Here is a 19,392-nt window from a genome sequence, read left to right on the forward strand (position 1 = left end):
CAGCACATTGAAAGGAAAAGAGGCTACAGTGATAGTTTAGGAGATAGTAATATAAAAAATCCAAATAAAGTTCTATTTTTTTCCTAAGATAGAAATCCAATTATTTTACCAGTGCCCTAAAAATATCTTTGTCCACCTATAAGGGAATTCAGCACTAGGAGAAATACCAAGTAATAGAAGAATTTGCCTCTGTGTATCTCTTTTGATCTTGTGGAATCTAGGTCAACACATCTCATAGATTTCTGAGGTATTTAGTATTTAGGCTTTAGTATTATATCCTATCAGGAACAAAGATTTTGATACAAGATGACATGGAACTTGGTTGTACAACTGGACCAACATTTTACAATAAACTTTGGAACTTCTAGAAAATAACAATCTCCAATTCTTGTTTTCTCTTTTGTGAAAAAAATATTGATTTCTGCCTCAGAGAATTACTCTCAAAATTAAATGAATTACTAAGCCCAGTACCTAATACAATAGTGGTTATTATGTTCCTGACACATCACAATCTTCTTTCAGGTTTTATTTCTGACCAAGAAATAATATATCGTATTCTTTTCTCATTCTTCATCAAAATACACTTCTGATTGGTGTTCAAAAAAATGGATGGAGTAAAGAATTCAAAATTCAACCTTAACATCAAAAAGGAGCAACAAAACTGGCAAAGTAATTGTCAAAATCAAATTTTTAAAACTCTAAAAATAAAATGTCTTATAGTAATTTAGAGTTCTGTTAGACAAAAAAAATTATTTAGTGCAGTAAGAACAGTGAAACTTTGTGCCATGTATTTCACTCTGTTCATTCTAGCCCGGTAGTAACCTTGAAAATAACAGCCCAAGGAAGCTGGAGTGATAGGGCATTTCCCTCCAATACAGCCAACTCACTGGGTGTGGCCCTAAAACATAAGCAAAAGAATTGCCCACATTCCTGTCACTAGAGAAAACAAACCAGACTTCATTCACAGTAAATTATTTTACCAGTCTTGTAGCTTCTTAAAAGACTAACTCCAAAAAAAAAATTTTAAAAAGCCACCTGTCTTTATTTCACCTATTAAGGAACTCACACAATGCTAAAGATTTTACCGGGGAGACATTTATTAAAAAGGATAGACAATTGCTTTACAAAATCTTATACCTGAGATATCTACTAGGCAAATAATAACTAAATAAAAAGCTTTAGGGGAAATACTAGGCTTTTGAAAAGCTCGGGCATTTTTCTGTAAATTTAACTAGCCACATACATGCACAGGGTGGGTAGTCTTGAGAAATAGCAAGACTCTTTTCTCACCCTTACTGGCCTTGATATTCTTTACTATTAGCAGGAAGTGAAAACTAAGGCCTGCTTGTAAACTCGGTGACAGAGTGTTGAAGTCTTCCTCAACATGCACAGAGAGCCCCTTACAAAGAAAGGGAGATGTTTTATTTCTAAGCATTCAAGTAAATCTCTTTACAGACACAGTGACCAAAGAATCACTGTCACTGTCACTGTCCTCCTGTTGTTCATCGATTTGCTCGAGCAGGCCCAGTAACGTCTCCATTGTGACAAAGACCAAGAATACAAGACTCTAAACAAATAAACAACAAAACAAACTGAAAATGAGAGAAACTTTGATTTCTAGAGTTGTCATATTAACATTATTTAAAACATCCAGTTTATAAATACATTAAAAAATATATTAGGAGTGGAGCAATAGTACAGCAGGTAGGCATTTGCCTTGCACGCAGCTGACCCTGATTTGATCTCCAGCACTCCACTTGGTCCGCTGAGCACAATCTGGTGTGGCAAAAAAATAAAAATAAAAAGAGAATATAGGTTATAAAGGACAGAGAGAAAAGGTGACAATTAAAATCATTCCCAAGCACAGCGGGTAGGGCATTTGCCTTGCACACAGCTAACCCAGTTTCGATTTCCAGCATGCTGAGCACCGCCAGGGGTAATTCCTGAGTGCAGAGCCAGGAGGAACCCCTGTGCATCACCAGGTGTGACCCAAAAAGCAAAAAATAAATAAATAAAAATAAATAAAATCATTCTCAAGCAAACTTAGTGATTGGACTTCCCTGAGAAAGCTTTTAGTTCAAATATATCTATTTAAAACTATTTTAAACATATTTCATATATTTATTTCATCATCCTGTTATTCGTCGATTGCCTCGAGCAGGCCCCAGTAACGTCTCTTTCATCCTAGCCCTGAGATTATATTCAAGGCTCTTTAGGAGAATGAGACCCATCATTATTACTGGTATTTGGCATATTTGGTACGCCACAGGGAGTTTGCCAGACTCTGCCCATTTACATGGCATTACATTTTAAACATGATCAAAAAAAATAGGAAACCATAACTACAAAACAAAAAGAAAAGGGAAGTCTTAGAAAATGGTCTCAATAAATTATAAACTGATCCAAATTAAAATTCTGGAGTTGAAAACAGCTATTAAATAAATTCAAAATTCACTAACAAGACTCAACAGGAAATTTAAAGTAGGCAGAAAACACAAAGCTCTTAAATAGTCCATTGATATTACCAAGTGAGAAACACAAAGAAAAAGTCATGGGGAAAAAAAAAAACAGAGCCTTGGAAACTTGTGTGACATTATCAGACATCTCAACATATGCGTAATTGGAGTTTTATAATGAAAAGGACACAAAAATTATTGGAAGGCACTGTCGCCAGAAACTGTCCAAATATTATAAAAAACATTCTGTGGGGCTGGAGGGATAGCACAGCGGGTAGGGCGTTTGCCTTGCACGCGGCCAACCCAGGTTCAATTCCCAGCATCCCATATGGTCTCCTGAGCACCGCCAGGAGTAACTCCTGAGTGCAGAGCCAGGAGTAACCCCTGTGCATCGCTGGGTGTGACCCAAAAAGCGGTCACGGTCACGGTCACGGTCCTCCCGTTGTTCATCGATTTGCTCGAGCAGGCCCAGTAACGTCTCCATTGGAGACTTTGTTGTTACTGTGTCTGGCATATCGAATATGTCACGGGGAGCTTGCCAGGCTCTGCCGTGTGGGCGAGATACTCTCAGTAGCTTGCTGGGCTCTTTGAGAGGGGCGGAGGAATCGAACTCGGGTCGGCCATGTTGGCTGCGTGCAAGACAAAAAAAAAAAAAGCAAAAAAAAAATTCTGCATTTCCAAGATACTAAAAAAACTCTAGGATAATCTCAAGGATATCCACACCTAGTCATATAATCAGATTGTAATAAACCAAAGACAGAATATTGAATGCTGTGTAAGAGAAGCATTTTATGATAAAAGTATCGTTAATAAGATCAATAACTATAGGAAGGCCTTGGATTTTTGGGTATCGATTTTATAGCCTGCAACTATACTGTACAAGTCTATTGTTTCTAGGAGTTTCTTGGTAGAGGCTTTAGAATTCTCTAGATATAGTATATCATCTGCGAATAGTAAGAGATTGCATTGATCTGTGGAATATAAAGTAACAGAATGTGAGATTAGTACCCAAGAATAGTAGAGATAAGTACCGGGAGGTTTGCTTCACAGCTTGGAAGCTGGAGGAAAAGGCAGCCCAGATAGAGAAGGGAACACCAAGTAAAGTGTGATTGGAGGACCCACTTCGGATGGCATATGCGTGCTGAAAGTAGACTATTAGATCAAACACGATGGCCATTCAATACCTCTATTGCAAACTACAACACCCAAAAGGAGAGAGAGATCAAAAAAGAATGCCCTGCCACAGAGGCAGGGTGAGGTGGGGGGATGGGGTGGGGGTGGGAAGGATACTGGGATCATCGGTGGTGGAGAATGGGTACTGGCGGAGAGATGGGTACTTAAGCATTGTATGGCGGAAACAAGCACAAAAGTTTGTAAGTCTGTAACTGTGCCTCATGGTAATTCACTAATAAAAAATTATTTTAAAAAATAAGATTAGTAGCTAATTTCTTGTCAGAAGCCATGGAGCTCATAAGACAATTAAGTCACATATTCAAAGTATTAAAAGGAAAATCTCTGCCACTGAGAATTCCAAATCTATAAAAACTACATAAAACCTGATAGATTAACACCTCTAAGAGAACCAAAAACTAAGAGTTCATCACTTGAACATGTTTTATAAGAAATGCTAAATACTGAGATCAGCACCAGGAGGATTACTCCATAACTTAGAGGCCAGCCGGGTATCCTAGAGGAAAGGGCAGTTCAGATAGAGAAGGGAGCACCAAATAAAGGGTGTTTGGAGGATCCTCCCAGGAGGGGAGATGCATGTCGAAAGTAGACTATGGACTGAACATGTTTGCCACTCAAAGACTCTTTTGCAGACCACAACACCCAAAAGGAGAGAGAGAACACAGGGGATTGCCCTGCCACAGAGGCAGGGGGGGATGGGGGGATGGGGGGTGGGAGGGATACTGGGATCCGTGGTGGTGGAAAATGGGCACTGGTGGAGGGATGGGTACTTGATCATTGTATAATCGAAACCCAAGCACAAAAAATTGTAAATCTACAACTGTAAAAAAAAAAAAGAAAGAAACAAAAAAAAATTAAAAAAAAAAAAAAGAAATGCTAAATAGGGGCTGAAGAAATGGTTTAGCAGGTAGGGCACTTTTCTTGCACATGGCAGACCCAGGTTTCATCCCCAGCAGCCTGTATGGTTCCTTGAGCACCACAAGGAATGATCCTGAGCACTGCCAGACTTACCCCAAAAAACAAAACCAACCAGAACAAAAATTCTAAATGGAGTCTGAGATAAAATAAGAGGATACTAGACAGTAATTCAAGCTTAACTAGCTAGGAAGTATAGAAGGGATAGAAATGATTTTTGCTTATAATTTATTTTTCCCTTTTAAAACTGCCACATAGCAATAATTAAAATCTATAATAATAGACACAAAGATATGAAGATTTTGTTTATAGTAATAACAGTATAAGGGGGAGGAGAAGGAGTTTTATAGAGGAAAATTTAACTGATTTTTTAAGTTAAGATATTATAATCAACCTCTAAAAAATAATTTAAACATATATAGGGGAGTATAAGGAAACTAAAATGACACACTAAGAAATACTGCTTTAGGGGCTGGAGCAATAGCACAGCGAGTAGGGCATTCGCCTTGCACGTGGCCGACCTGGGTTCGATTCCCAGCATCCCATATGGTCCCCTGAGCACCGCCAGGAGTGATTCCTGAGTGCAGAGCCAGGAGGAACCCCTGAGCATCGCCGGGTGTGACTCAAAAAGCAAAAAAAAAAAGAAAAAAAATACTGCTTTAACACAAAAGAATCCCATAATAAAAGAACTGAGAGTAACAACAAAATACTACATTAATACTATAAAAAACAACAAAATTCTGGACTGGAAGTTATTTTTCAATAAAATATAAATTGGGTGGGGCCGGAGCAATAGTACAGTGGATAAAGCATTTGCCTTGAGTGTGGCTAATCCAGGTTTAATCCCCAGCACTTCATATATTCCATATGGTCCTCTAAGAACTGCCAGGAGCAGTCCCTGAGCACAGAGCCAGGAGTAAGCCCTGAGGACTGCCAGATGTAACCCCTCCAAATATATACATACACACATCTATGTATAAATATATATGTGTAGATATATAGATACATGGATATGCTAAATTCTACAATTAAAAGACCAAACTTCGGAGAAAATATCAAGACATCATGATCTGACTATATAGTATTTACAATAGAGACAATTTAGTTTCAAAAACATAAATTGCTTGAAAGTAAAAGAATGGAAAGAAAATGCTCCATATCAAAGAAAAGTACTTATACTAATATCACACAAAAAGACTTAGAAAAATATAAAAATTATGATGTTTATCATAATCATAAAGGTAAAGGCCCTCCCGTTGATCGTCGATTTGCTCGAGCGGGCCCAGTAACGTCTCCATTGGAGACTTTGTTGTTACTGTGTCTGGCATATCGAATACTCTCGTCATTGGCTGGAGCGATAACACAGCGGGTAGGGCGTTTGCCTTACAAACGGCCAACATGGCCGACCCGAGTTGATTCCTCCGCCCCTCTCGGAGAGCCCGGCAAGCTCGAGTCTATAACATAAGTATGAATAAAATTTAATAATTCAATGAATTGTGTTTTCAAGTCACAATGAAATTAATTTAAACATGAGTAATAGAAGGAAATTTGGAAAATTCATTAGCACTGTAGCATTGTCCTCCCCGTTGTTCATCGATTTGCTTGAGCGGGCACCAGTAGTATCTCACAGCAAATTGTGAGACTTGTTTTTGGCATATCGTATACGTCACAGGTAGCTTGCCAGACTTTTGCCGTGGGGGAGAGATATTCTTGGTAGCGGAGGAGGGGAGGAGGAATCGAACTCCAGTCAGCCACTTGCAAGGTGAATGCCCTATGCTCTGTGCTATCGCTCCAGCCCAGAAAATTCATTAATGTATGAAAATTAAACAAAATGCTCTTACTCAATGAGTAAAAGAATCCCAAAACATAGACAACATTTTGAGATGAATAAAAAAAATTAAATATCAAAATTTATGGGATTCAGCTAAAGTAGAGCTTCACAGAAAATTTATAGCACATTTTCCAATAAATAACTTCAGCTTTCTTTTGTTTGTTTGTTTGTTTGTTTGTTTTTTAATTTTTATTAGTGACAAACCAAGAGGTACAGTTGTAGACTTACAAATTTTTGTGCTTGGGTTTCAATTATACAATGATTAAGTACCCATCCCTCCACCAGTGCCCATTTTCCACCACCACGGGTCCCAGTATCCCACCCGCCCCTATCCTTCCCATCCTACCCTGCCTCTGTGGCAGGGCATTCCCCTCTGTTCTCTCTCTCCTTTTGGGTGCTGTGGTTTGCAAAAGAGGCATTGAGTGGCAATCATGTTCAGTCTATAGTCTACTTTCAGCATGCTTCTCCCATCCTGGAAGGATCCTCCCAATACCCTTTATTTGGTGCTCCCTTCTCTATCTGAGCTGCCTTTTCCCCTAGCATGTGTGGCTGGCCTCCAAACCATGGAGTAAACCTCCTGGTACTTATCTCAGCTATTCTTGGGTGTTAGTCTCCTATTTTGTTACTTTATATAACTTCAGCTTTCACTTTAAGAAATTGTTAAAGGAAATTTTAATTAAATCCAAACCAAACTTAAGGAAGCGAAATAACGCTTATAATAAAAATCGTTGTGGCCCCAGAGCTCCATCTTGGCGCACACAGTAGCGAAGAGTTCCAGAGGGCACCACAGCACCGGAGATTTCTCCGGACCCCAGACCAAGCCAATCTCTCTGGGGCACCCCAGATGGAGCAGGTACAGTCTCCCCGCCTTCTCCATTTGGAGTTCTGTCGACCATGAGCTTACACAAGCAAGGCTCCGGTATGTGGCTTTCAGGACTAACTCTCCAAACTGAATGGCGGCAGTGGAACCAGGCAGTCTCAGTCCAGCTTCCCTGATGCTGGAAGTCACGCCCACAACCCGCCCCTGGGCGCCATCTCCCAGTTGAATCCCAAAATAGAATAGCTCCCTACAGAGATATCTCTGGAACCCAACCATTTATAATCTTAGAATTTCAGAAGCACACGGCTGCATAAGCCTTTCATGATATGCAAAATGAGCAACAGAAAATAAATGATGTAATGTCTGACCCTGGGGCTGGAGCGATAGCACAGCGGTAGGGCGTTTGCCTTGCATGCAGCCCACATGGCCGACCCGAGTTCGATTCCTCCGCCCCTCTGGGAGAGCCCTGCAAGCTACCGAGAGTATCTCGCCCGCACGGCAGAACCTGGCAAGCTCCCCGTGATGTATTCGATATGCCAAACACAGTAACAACAAAGTCTCCAATGGAGACGTTACTGGGCCTGCTCCAGCAAATCGATGAACAATGGGAGGACCGTGATAGTGACAGTGAATGCCTGACCTTGGAAGGTAGGCTTGAATAATGCCCCAAAGGGGAGAGAGAGAGAGAGAGAGAGAGAGAGAGAGAGAGAGAGAGAGAGTAGCTGAGCAATTTTTCACCATAGAGGCAGGGTGAGGATTGGCCGGGGGGTGGGGGGAAGGAGGATAATGGGGACATTGGTGGTGGAAAGTTTGCACTGGTGAAGGGATGGGTGTTCAATCATTGACTGAATCTCAAACATGAAAGCTTTGTAACTATCTCACAGTGGTTCAATAACAATAAAAAAATAATAAATAAAAATCATTGAAATGTGAAACTGAAAATAGAGAAAGATCAATAAACTAAAAGTTGGTACTTTGAAGCATCAACAAACTTTCCTCTAGACAATTAAGAAGTATTTACATCCTCTGAGGGATGGAATGATTCTAGGGGAACAATGCAATAATGCAGTTCTGCTTGCTTAATGTGTTGATGCTGCCTTGTATCTCTCCATTTTGTGGCTTCCAGTGTTCCACTTTTTCAAATAGCATCAAACAAAAGTGCTGTATGAAATTCTGTAACTCTGCTGGTACCAGTCTGATCAGTGTGATAGAGTTTGGGCTACCAGGAGTTAAGTGCATTGAATGTGTTAAGGAAGGCAGTTTTCTGGGATGTTGAGTACTGAATGACTTCTTTTTTTCTTCTGAAAATAGGGTAGAAGGTGGTTGAAAAAAAAATAGTGTAAGAGGCTAAGTAAATTTGAGAACCTCTAATTTAGTCTGATCATAAAAACAGGAAAGTAAAGTTCAATTATTAAAATAAGAAATGAAGCGGAGAAAATTGTTACTGACTATTCTGATATTAGATAAATTGGTGATGAGTACACTGTAGCACTGTCCTCCCATTGTTCATCGATTTGCTTGAGTGGGCCCAGTAATGTCTTCATTGTGAGACTTCTTGTTACTGTGTTTGGCATATCAAACACATCATGGGTAGCTTGCCAGTCTTTGCTGTGCAGGTGAGATAATCTCGGTAGCTTAAAAGTAATAAAAATTTTGAAAGCAATAAAATTAATAATAATGCAATACTGTTAATAATGGTTTCTTATGCACAGAATTTCAATACCACACCCTACAATAGTTGTTTTTAAAACTTCGGTGCTTAGGTAATCTTAACTTTTGTAAACCAGCTTGGTGAGGTAAAAATTAATTAAAAATTTAAATTTACTAATATTGGCATGGTTTTGGTAGGCAACATATGTAAATGTGTCACGTATCTCAAAAGTATAAAATTTCAAAAACTTGGAAAAATCTAGATCTAAGATTGTTATTTCTTGAGAAGGCGACAGGAGAGGAAGAAAGTGAATAACGAGTAAGGAAATAGTGATAAATGGAAGGTAGAAAAGCAGAAATGGGTGAAGGGCAGAGAAACAAAAGAACTGGTCTGCCAAAAATTGAAATCTAGGCAATGATTACACAAGAGCACCACATTCATCAGTCAGCCTTTCCTGGGACCTACTTTGGATGCTTGAAGGCCATTAGGCATCGCTCATATTTTCCTACCATGCTCCAGGCCATGACCAGACCATCAGAACTTCCTGAAAGTAGATGCCACTGGTCAAAGTGCAGACATTTCACAGCTCCTTCATGACCAAAGAGAGACTGCAAGAAAAGATGCAACTGTTTTCAAGCTATTCATCGCTAATATTGTGAGTCCTCATAGGTCTAGAACTAGGCATTTGTTAGACTAATTCTAACGACAGACTAATTCTAATGCCACACTCAATATCATTCTCTTGGTGTTGACCTGAGTAGAATTTTCTTTTGCTCCCTCCCCAGTTAAGGAGAAATGTGATCAGAAAGAAATCCTTGTTTCTGGTAGAACCTGTTGCTGGGGTCTTCCTTGCCGGAGTACCAAAGAAGACCAGAATTCATCATTCTTGCTTTCTGAAAGTGAATGGTAAACTCATATTCAACTCCTTACCAGGACCTAGAGGACCATCTGGAGCACCCTGTGTTGACATCTGGTTTGATTGTGGTGATAATATTGGTGGAAGAAAATACTTTGGACAAGTCAAAAGCTTCTTACTTCCCTGTTTTCTTTGCACAAATTATATACCTCATACCATCACCTGCTAAGTTTTACATCCAGCAAAACTGTATGCTTGAGTATGAATATCCAATTACTTTGAAAATTTTCATCCCCTGACCCCATATCAGAATCAGAGTATTGTAATATTTTGGAAGATAAAAAGGTACTGTATCTCCATTGCTATGAAAAGACACTGGAAATACACATGTTGTATTGTGTCTGAATACAGACTTCTTCCACTGCCCTCATGACATGGCCTTCTTTTCTTGTTTGTTTTGTTTTGTTTGTTTGGGGACCACACCTGTTGGTGTACAGGAATTACTCCTGGTGTTGCGTTCAGGGATCACCCCTGGTGTTCTTGGGTATGTCATTTGAGATATCAGGGATCCAACCCTGGTGGGTCACGTGCCAGGCAATTGTCCTACCTCCTGTTCTGTCTCTAATACCCCCTCTTTTGTTTTTTCAAAGCAGGACTTTACCTTTGGCTTTTCAAGACTGTTCTTTTGGTAACTACATCTCAGTATCACAGGGGTGGTTTAAGGTGCTATATAGGGCATACTGTTCATCTCCTCCAATATGTTACCATTGGGCTTCTGCTCTCCATCACTCTTCCCCTTACATCTTTCTCACCTTTATCAGTTGTGCTGTGATGATGTTCCACACTTTCACTATTCCTCGCTCACAACCGCTCACAATGTAGGTGTCATTGATCCTAATTGCCAAAATGGGATCTTTTTGTTTCAAGGTCTTGAGGCACTTCCCTGTCTCTAGGTCCCATTCTGAAAGGAAAAGGGAGAGAAGTGCGGAAGAGAGTAAGAGGGAATGAAGGAGGATTAGGGCAGAGTTTTATATTTTTTGGCAGAAGATAATACTAGCTAAGACCAATAAGTCAGACCTTGGATCTACCTAATCTAGCACCCATGTATGCTCACGTATAGCTCCGTATATGAGGAAACTGTTCCCTGATCATAAACCTTGGGAGAGCCAGCAATGCATAATCTTGACTCCCCTGCTTTATAAAGTTATTACCAATTTTCATGTCTTGTGTGCTATTATCATAGACATAATTATGCTCTATATGGTAGTTTAAATTAAATGAAAAAATTAATTATAAAAATTATAAACATTCTTTATGGAACTTGAATTACTGCTTAGTGTCTTTTTGTTTCACCTTGAAGGACTCCATTTAGCATTATAAAACATATTCACTAGTGACACTTTGCTTTCAATTAGCTGGAAATGTCATAGTTTATCAATTATTGTGATACACACACACACTATATATATATATGTACATATATATATATATATATCTCCTAGCCAAACAGGTCATTCAAACTCAATACATCAGGATCCTTCGTGAGCTATATTGTGGATTCACTACCAGGATCTCACCATTCTACAGGTAGGGGATCATTGACATCAAGAGAGGGGTTTGGCAGGGTGATACCATTTCACCAAAACTCTTCAGTGCCACCCTCGAGAATGTCCTGCAACGACTGGAATGGGAAGGGAGTGAAGATAGAAGGTCAGCAACTACACCACCTCTGCTTCGCTGATGACATCGTTCTTATAACACCAAATATCAGCCAAGTGGCACAAATGCTGACTGACTTCGACCATGAATGTGGAAAGGTCGGTCTACAACTGAATCTCACAAAGACAATATTTATGAGAAATGATCTCATTCCTGATGTTCCATTCACTCTCAACGGGAAGAACATCTCCAAATGCAACAGTTACGTGTACCTAGGTCGAGAGGTCAACATGACGAATGACCTGGCACCTGAGTTGCGCGGAGGAAGAGAGTGGCTTGGAATGCCTTCAAGAACATTGAAGAAATAGCTAAGAGGGTGAAGAACCTCCGGCTCCAGGCACATCTCTTCTATTACACTGCTCTCCCTGCATTAACATACTCCTCAGAAACCTGGGCCTTATGAAAACAGGATGAGAACGCTATTTGAGTCTCTCAAAGAGGAACAGAAAGAGTTATGCTTGTAGTATCATGCTTCACTCAAATGAGAGAAAGAATCCAGAGTTTCGACGTTCATCGGCGGTCAAAATTCAGGGACACTGTCTCATTTGCCAAGGAGTCAAAAATCAGATGGGCTGGACATATAATGAGATTTTGAGATGAACACTGGAATAGAGCCATTGCCGACTGGATTCCACGGGATGTCAAAAGATCACATGGCCACCCACCTATGAGATGGTCAGGCTTCTTCGTCAAGACCCTGAACCATTGGTTTGACGCTGTTCCTATTCCTAGAACGAGCCAACGCCATTGGGCTACATTAGCACGTGACAGGAATGAATGGAGATGTTTCTGGAGCCCGCTCGAGAAAGGCAATGAGTAATGGGATGTCAAGTGATCAAGTGATCAAGTGATTCAACAAAAAATTATAAAATGGAGTGTGCAGTGCCACCAGCAGGTCAACCTGTACCTGCAAGGCAAGTGCATCAGCTGCCTGATGGTGCCTTCAGGTTTTCTGATACCCAAACATTGCCGCTGTGCCTCTGGCCTGACCCCAACACCTTGGGACCAAGTTTCCCCAAGAATTAAACAGCCACAAACCACCTCCGGCTCAGCTATACATGTTCATTTATTGGTCTTGCTTCAGAGACCTATGAATAAATCTCTAAAGAGATTAAAAGCAACAAGAACCCGTGCAAGGCTCTACAGACCAGGGTAAATCAAAGGGGGTTGGGTCAGACTGATGCCTGCCCAAGCAGGGCCCCTGGCAGCCACTTGCTCCCACAACGAAAAATCACTACCATGCCCCTGACCAGACTCCACTATCTGGGGACAGACCTTCCCAAGATATTAACGTGTTGAAAATTTGGATATGCGGGTTTTGTGAATGAAATCTCCGGGCTGTCTCAGAGTCAGGATAGGCTACGTTCCCACACTTCCTTATACCCCTTGAAGCACTAAGAATCACTCCCACGAACCAACTCTCAATCCACCATGTAAGCTCTTCTTACCACCCTTGCTTCAGAGACCCTTAAATAAATGTAGAAAGATATCAAAAGCCATAGTTAATCTTGGGCCTGCTCAAGGCTGAACAGACAAGAGTAAATCAGAAGGGGTTAGGTTAGTCTGCTACCTACCCAAGCAGAGTCCCCAGCAGCCGCTTTCTTCCACAATCTAAAATCACCACCATGACACCGTCCTGACTCCACTGTCTTGGGACGAACCTCACTGAAACATAATATGCTGAAAACTCAGGTATGTGGTTTTGTGACCAAAATCTCCAGGCTTTCTTAGGGTTGGGATAGGCTACCTCTCCCCACTTCCCAATACTCCTGGAAGCACTGGCAGTCACTGCCATTAACCAACTCCAGCACCACCATATGGTGGTAAATCAGAGATGGGGGGTTAACCTGGTACCCACCAAGACAGAGCCCCTGGCAGATGCTTGTTCCCACAATCCATAACGGTTGCCATGCCCCAACTGTCTCAGACGGGACCTCACCAGATACAATCTGCTGAAAATTTGGGTATGTGATTTTGTTACTGAAATCTCCAGGCTTTCTCAGGGTCCGAATGGGCTACCTGCACCCACCTCCCTGTACTTCCAAAGCCTCAGCAGTCATGTCCACACTCCAAAGCTGCCACCCAGTTGAAAAATCTACTCCAGGGGCTGGAGCAATAGCACAGCAAGTAGGGCACTTGCTTTGCACATGGCATTTGCTTTGCACCGGGCATCCCATATGGTCCCCTGAGCATTCCCAGCATCCCATATGGTCCCCTGAGCACCACCAGGGGTAATTCCTGAGTGCAGAGCCAGGAGTAACCCCTGTGCATCGCCAGGTGTGACCCAAAAAGCAAAAAATAATGAAAAATCTACTCCAGCCTTACCTTCCTGATAAAAATACTGAACACCCTGAACAAAAAATATGACCTCTTTGTACCATAATCCACACAAGGAGAGAGAGAAAAAAGAAAAGTACCTGCCACAACAGAAGCAGGTGGGGACACGGGGGGTGGGAGGGAGAGTGTTGGGGGATGGTGGGAAGGAAATGGGGAACATTAGTGGTGGGAAATGTACACTGGTGGATGGATGGGTGTTGGATCATTGTATGACTGAAACCCAATCATAAACAGCTTTGTAAAGTTCTATCATGGATATTTAATACAACATTTTTTAAAGTTTTCAAACGGATCAACTGATGTATAAATAGGTGAAAGGACAAAAGAATAAGCTAGTACTGGCAGACAGCTATAAGGGCTGAAGTGTATACTTGCATATGGGAGTTCTAGGTTTGATTCCTGGTACCACAAGAATAGTTCCCCAAGCACCACCAGGAGTAATCTACGAATACTCAGCCAGAGAATAGATCTGAATATCACCAGTATGGCCCAAATATAAAACCATTAAAATAAAATGAAGTTATGCCTATAGACGTGAACAAAACAATTGTTTTTGGTAGCTCACCAATTTATAGAAACCTCTTAGCAAGTTTAAGACATTATTTCTCACCTTTTATCTGGCAATCTCTTGCCCCAGATACCAACATGTTTTTACATATATCCATGCAAGTGATTGTGCCCTGGTGGCCACTGAAGACTCGAATGCAAACCCCAGTTTTCAGATCCCAATATCTGCAGAAATCAGATCAAAATAATTTTTTAAAGATTTTTTAAAGAACACAGAGACTATTATGTAGCATTCTTTTAGATCAATAAGTAGTTTGAAGGTGACAAAGTTTCATGTGTATGTGCAGGCAAAGGCCTGGGTTTGAACCTGAAGCTTAGTACTCATTATATGTCACTTTATTTCCTCACTGATAGAAATGAAAATGATTAGAACATTCTTGTGAGGTATTAAGTAGATAAATATAAGTGATTGTCAACCAGGGGTGATTTCCATGCTCAGGTGCCAATGCCTGTAAATAGCTTGGGTTAGTAGTACCCTTTGTAGTAACATCCGTTACTCAGGTGGTCCTCACATGAAGAATTTTTCCGTTCCAAATATAGAGGTTGAGAAACTGTACTCAAGCCTGTAATATTAGAACAGTGGAAGCACACACAAAAAACAACAGATCATTAGTATTAGATGGAAGGATGCTGGCAATCATCATCATGCTTATAATCCATGGCACTGATTGACACCACTGATCTTCAAACAAGAACAGAACAATTCACCTCAGCCACTTGGACCCCAAATGTCTAGTGATTATTTCTAAAGGGAATCAGAGATGTATAGGAACATGTACAGTAATGTTTTAATCAATTAATATAAATACATTGATTTTTAAATAAGCAGAGTTACCTGACACCTATCAGCTATCTTTTTTTTTTTTGCTTTTTTTGGGTCACACCCGGCGATGCTCAGGGGTTACTCCTGGCTCATGCACTCAGGAATTGCTCCTGGCCATGCTAGGGGGACCATATGGGATGCTGGGAATCAAACCTGTGTCGGCCATGTTGGCTGCGTGCAAGGCAAATGCCCTACCCGCTGTGCTATCGCTCCAGCCCTATCAGCTATCATTGATACAGACTCGCACTTCCTTCACCCAGATAGCTTTGGTACAGAATAAAGCGTAGTGTTAAAATAGTGGTTTGAAGCCAGACTGCCAAGGTGTGATCCCATGTCTACCACTTACTATCTGTGTGGTCATGGATAAATTACGGAATTGCTCTTCACCTTCTTTTTAAAAAATGAGAGTTAATAGTGGTATTTACCTCATAGTTTCATCAGTGAAACTTGTTATGTAATAAATGACTCTTTTTCCCCCTTGATTTTCTAATATTCACAGAAATTCATCTGCTTGCTAGTTTGTAAGAACCTACTGTATACCGGCCATGCAGTTAACACTGACTAAATGGTCTGGGGAAAGGTGTGTTATTTTTATTTATATTTATTTGGGCTACACCCAGTGGTGCTTTAGACTGCTTCTGATATGTGCCTAGAGGTCATTAATGACAGTGCTCAGGGAGCCATGCAATGGCTAGGGATCAAACCTGAATCTCCAACATGTAAAGCATATATTCAACTTATTGAGCTACATCTCTGGTTCCTGAAATTGCCGCTAGCAACATGATTTACTCTGTGTCCATTTCATCCATAATATTTTTGTTTTTTCTTTTACTGTTTTTTTAAAGGGCCCAAACCCAATGGTACTCTGACAGTGCCAACAAAAGGGTCCAGTGCTTGGACCTGACACTGCAGTGTTTAGGTCTGGCAGTGCTAGAGGCCCCCACAGGACAGTAATGGGGATCAATCTTGGGAATTCACGCGTGCCTGTGGAGCTCTACCTCTGGAACTCAGGTTGTGTTTTTTTTTAATTTCTGTAGAAACACATTTTGTAAACATCTTATAAAATATAGCAATAAAAATAATTTAAACACAGGGTGACCTCACTTATATGTGATATATAGAATAACTGGATGGTGGGATGCAATATTTTAAAGAGGAGATGCCTAGATCACCCTTGGCCTCAGAGTAGAGAGATGAGACAGAGAAGGAAAGAAATTGAGGGGGGAAGAAGAGATAGATTGGAAGCAACGGAGACCAGGGATCAAAGGGCTCCAAGCTTATAGGTACTGTAAAGCAGTGGCATAACTATCCAAACCACAGAGTCAACAACACTGAAAACAAGAGATCCAAACTTCAACAACCAAACTTTCAAGTGTGCCTGTTAAGGTGGTAGGCGGGGGGGGGGGGGGGGGGGGGATGGGGGAAGAGTAGGAAGGAATCTGGGGACCCTGGTGGAAGGAAGATGACACTCTGATGGGTGCTTGTCATGCATACAGCTGATCTAGCTTCAACCCCAACACCACAGATGGTTCACTCCTAGGAGTCCATTCCTAGGTGCTTGCCTTTAAGAAATAAAACATTGTCCATGTGAAGAATCAAAGATAAATTATCAAAGACAGAATTATTTGAAGGCAACCTAAAGTTTCTTACTGGAAAAGCAAGTAGATAAAATATTTATGAAGACTTTGGAGTACAGAGTCTTCAACAACAGTTAAAATCAACTGACTAATTGGGGTTCTTCGTGGTGAAAAATAAGTATTGGTAAAGGGAAATGTGTTTGATATTTGCATGACCGAGACCTAAACCTGAAAGCTTGGTAACTTTTCCCACAGTGATTCAATAAATAAATAAATTTTTAAAAAAACAGGAACCCAGTCCCTAAATTCTGAAATCAAGTAGCATGTCACCTAATTAAAGCTTAGATATTTTCAATACAAAAAAAAAATCAACTGACTAGAACCAGAGAGACAGTACAACAGTTAAGACACATGCCTTTGATATGGTTGACTTGAGTTCAATCCCCAGCACAGTATATGGTTCCCCCAAAACCCCACTAGAAGTGATCACTGAGCACAGATAGGAGTAAGCCTTAAGTATAGCCAAATTAAAATTAAATTAAATTAAAATTAAATTAAAACAAACAGGAAAATGATATAGATGATATTTAAAATAACATTATGGATGAATCGGCCGGAGTGATAGCACAGTGGTAGGGCATTTGCCTTGCGTGCAGCCGGCCAGGCCTAGCCAGGTTCGATTCCTCCGCCCCACTCAGAGAGCCTGGCAAGTTACTGAGAGTATCTTGCCCACACGGCAAAACCTGGCAAGCTACCTGTGACGTATTCGATATGCCAAACACAGTAACAACAAGTCTCACAAAAAGAGATGTTACTGGGCCCGCTCGAGCAACTCGATGAACAAAGGGAGGACAGTGCTAACAGTGTTAATTATGGATGAAATGATAAACACCTATACCATAACACACATTATAAAAGGGCACAAATGAAAAAATATGAGTATTATGAGACACATTAACATTCATGGTGATTCTTCGAAATCGTAAAGAATATGGCTCTGTATGCAGAGATGTGACTTAATGTTAAAGCACCTATTTTAAATGTATGAGACTTTTAAGTTGCATCCTAAATACCCATATTGCTGAATATGATTCCTGGCACATCATAAGTGTGCCAAACACTAATAAGTGTTGTTACAATGATGACAATAAGAAAAGGTGAAAAATAAAATATTCTTTAAAATAGACCCTATGTATATATAGGCTTATATATTTTTCTATTGACATTTATATGTCAGTAGGAAAATAACTAAATGGGTTAATATGAGAATAAGTGAATTAATACATTCATTCAAAAAATTGCTATAGCTTAGTGAAAATAATTAGTCAGATACATAACATAAATGATTCTCAAAATCATAGTTCCATGCAGGAACAAAGTACAGGTGAATTTAATAGAATAGATTTCAGTTCAAAAATGGGCTTGTAAATATAAATAGGTTGAAAAATTATTTTTAATCTATAAAGAAATGCATGAGACCCATTGTAATTACTGGAACATCATGCTACGACTGGAATGGGAAGGAATGGGAGTGAAGATAGATGGTCGGCAACTACACCACCTCCGCTTTGCTGATGACTTTTTTTTAATAACACCAAACATCGCCCAAGCGGCACAAATGCTGGCCGACTTCGACCTAATGTGGAAAGGTCGGACTACAGCTGAATCTTACAAAAACAATGTTTATGAGAAACAGCCTCGTTCCTGACGCCCCATTCACTCTCAACGGAACAACCATCTCCGAATGCAACAGCTATGTGTACCTAGGTTGAGAAGTCAACATGACAAATGACCTGGCACCCGAGCTGCGCAGGAGGAAGAGAGCGGCTTGGAACACCTTCAAGAGCGTTGAAGAAATAGCTAAGAGGACAAAGAACCTCCAGCTCCGGGCACATCTCTTTGATTCCACTGTTCTTCCTGCATTAACATGTGCCTCAGAGACCTGGGCCCTACCTAAACAGGATGAGAACGCTATTTGGGTCTCCCAAAGAGGAATTGAAAGAGCTATGCCTGGAATATCACGTTTCACTCAAACGGGAGAAAGAATCCGGAGTTCCAACCTCTGTCGACAATCAAGAATCCGGGACGCTGTCTCGTTTGCCAAGGTGTCAAAAATCAGATGGGCTGGTCACGTAATGAGATTTAAAGACGACCGCTGGACTAGAGCTGTTACCGACTGGATTTCATGGGATGTCAAAAGACCGCGTGACCGCCCACCTATGAGATGGTCAGACTTCTTCATCAAGATCATGAATGATTGGTTTGAGGCTCTTCATGTTCCTAGAGCGAACAGAAACCATTGGGCTACACTAGCACGCGACAGGGACAGATGGAGACGTTACTGGTGCCCGCTCGAGCAAATCAACGATTAACGGGAAGTCGAGTGATCAAGTGATCAAAGAAATGCAAGGGAATAAGTAAGTAAAGTAAAGGCCCTCCCGTTGATCATCGATTTGCTCGAGCGGGCCCAGTAACGTCTCCATTGGAGACTTTGTTGTTACTGTGTCTGGCACATCGAATACTCTCGGTAGCTTGCCGGGCTCTCCGAGAGGGGCGGAGGAATCGAACTCGGGTCGGCCATGTTGGCTGCGTGCAAGGCAGACGCCCTACCCACTGTGCTAGGGCTGGAGTGATAGCACAGCGGTAGGG

At 40.9% G+C, this 19,392-nt stretch overlaps 1 protein-coding gene across 1 annotated transcript in view; it reads right to left on the reverse strand.

Annotated features, from left to right (window-relative positions):
• The window catches only part of FBXW10B (F-box and WD repeat domain containing 10B), a 40,028-nt gene that overhangs the window by 7,587 nt on the left and 13,049 nt on the right, over nucleotides 1-19,392 (reverse strand). Inside the window, 3 exon segments of the mRNA XM_056117783.1 lie at nucleotides 9,330-9,472; nucleotides 10,533-10,681; nucleotides 14,387-14,508. Coding sequence (XP_055973758.1) covers nucleotides 9,330-9,472; nucleotides 10,533-10,681; nucleotides 14,387-14,508 — 414 coding nt within the window.

This window comes from Sorex fumeus, unplaced genomic scaffold (assembly GCF_029834395.1).
Source record: "Sorex fumeus unplaced genomic scaffold, SorFum_2.1 ptg000036l, whole genome shotgun sequence".
Classification (NCBI taxonomy): domain Eukaryota; kingdom Metazoa; phylum Chordata; class Mammalia; order Eulipotyphla; family Soricidae; genus Sorex; species Sorex fumeus.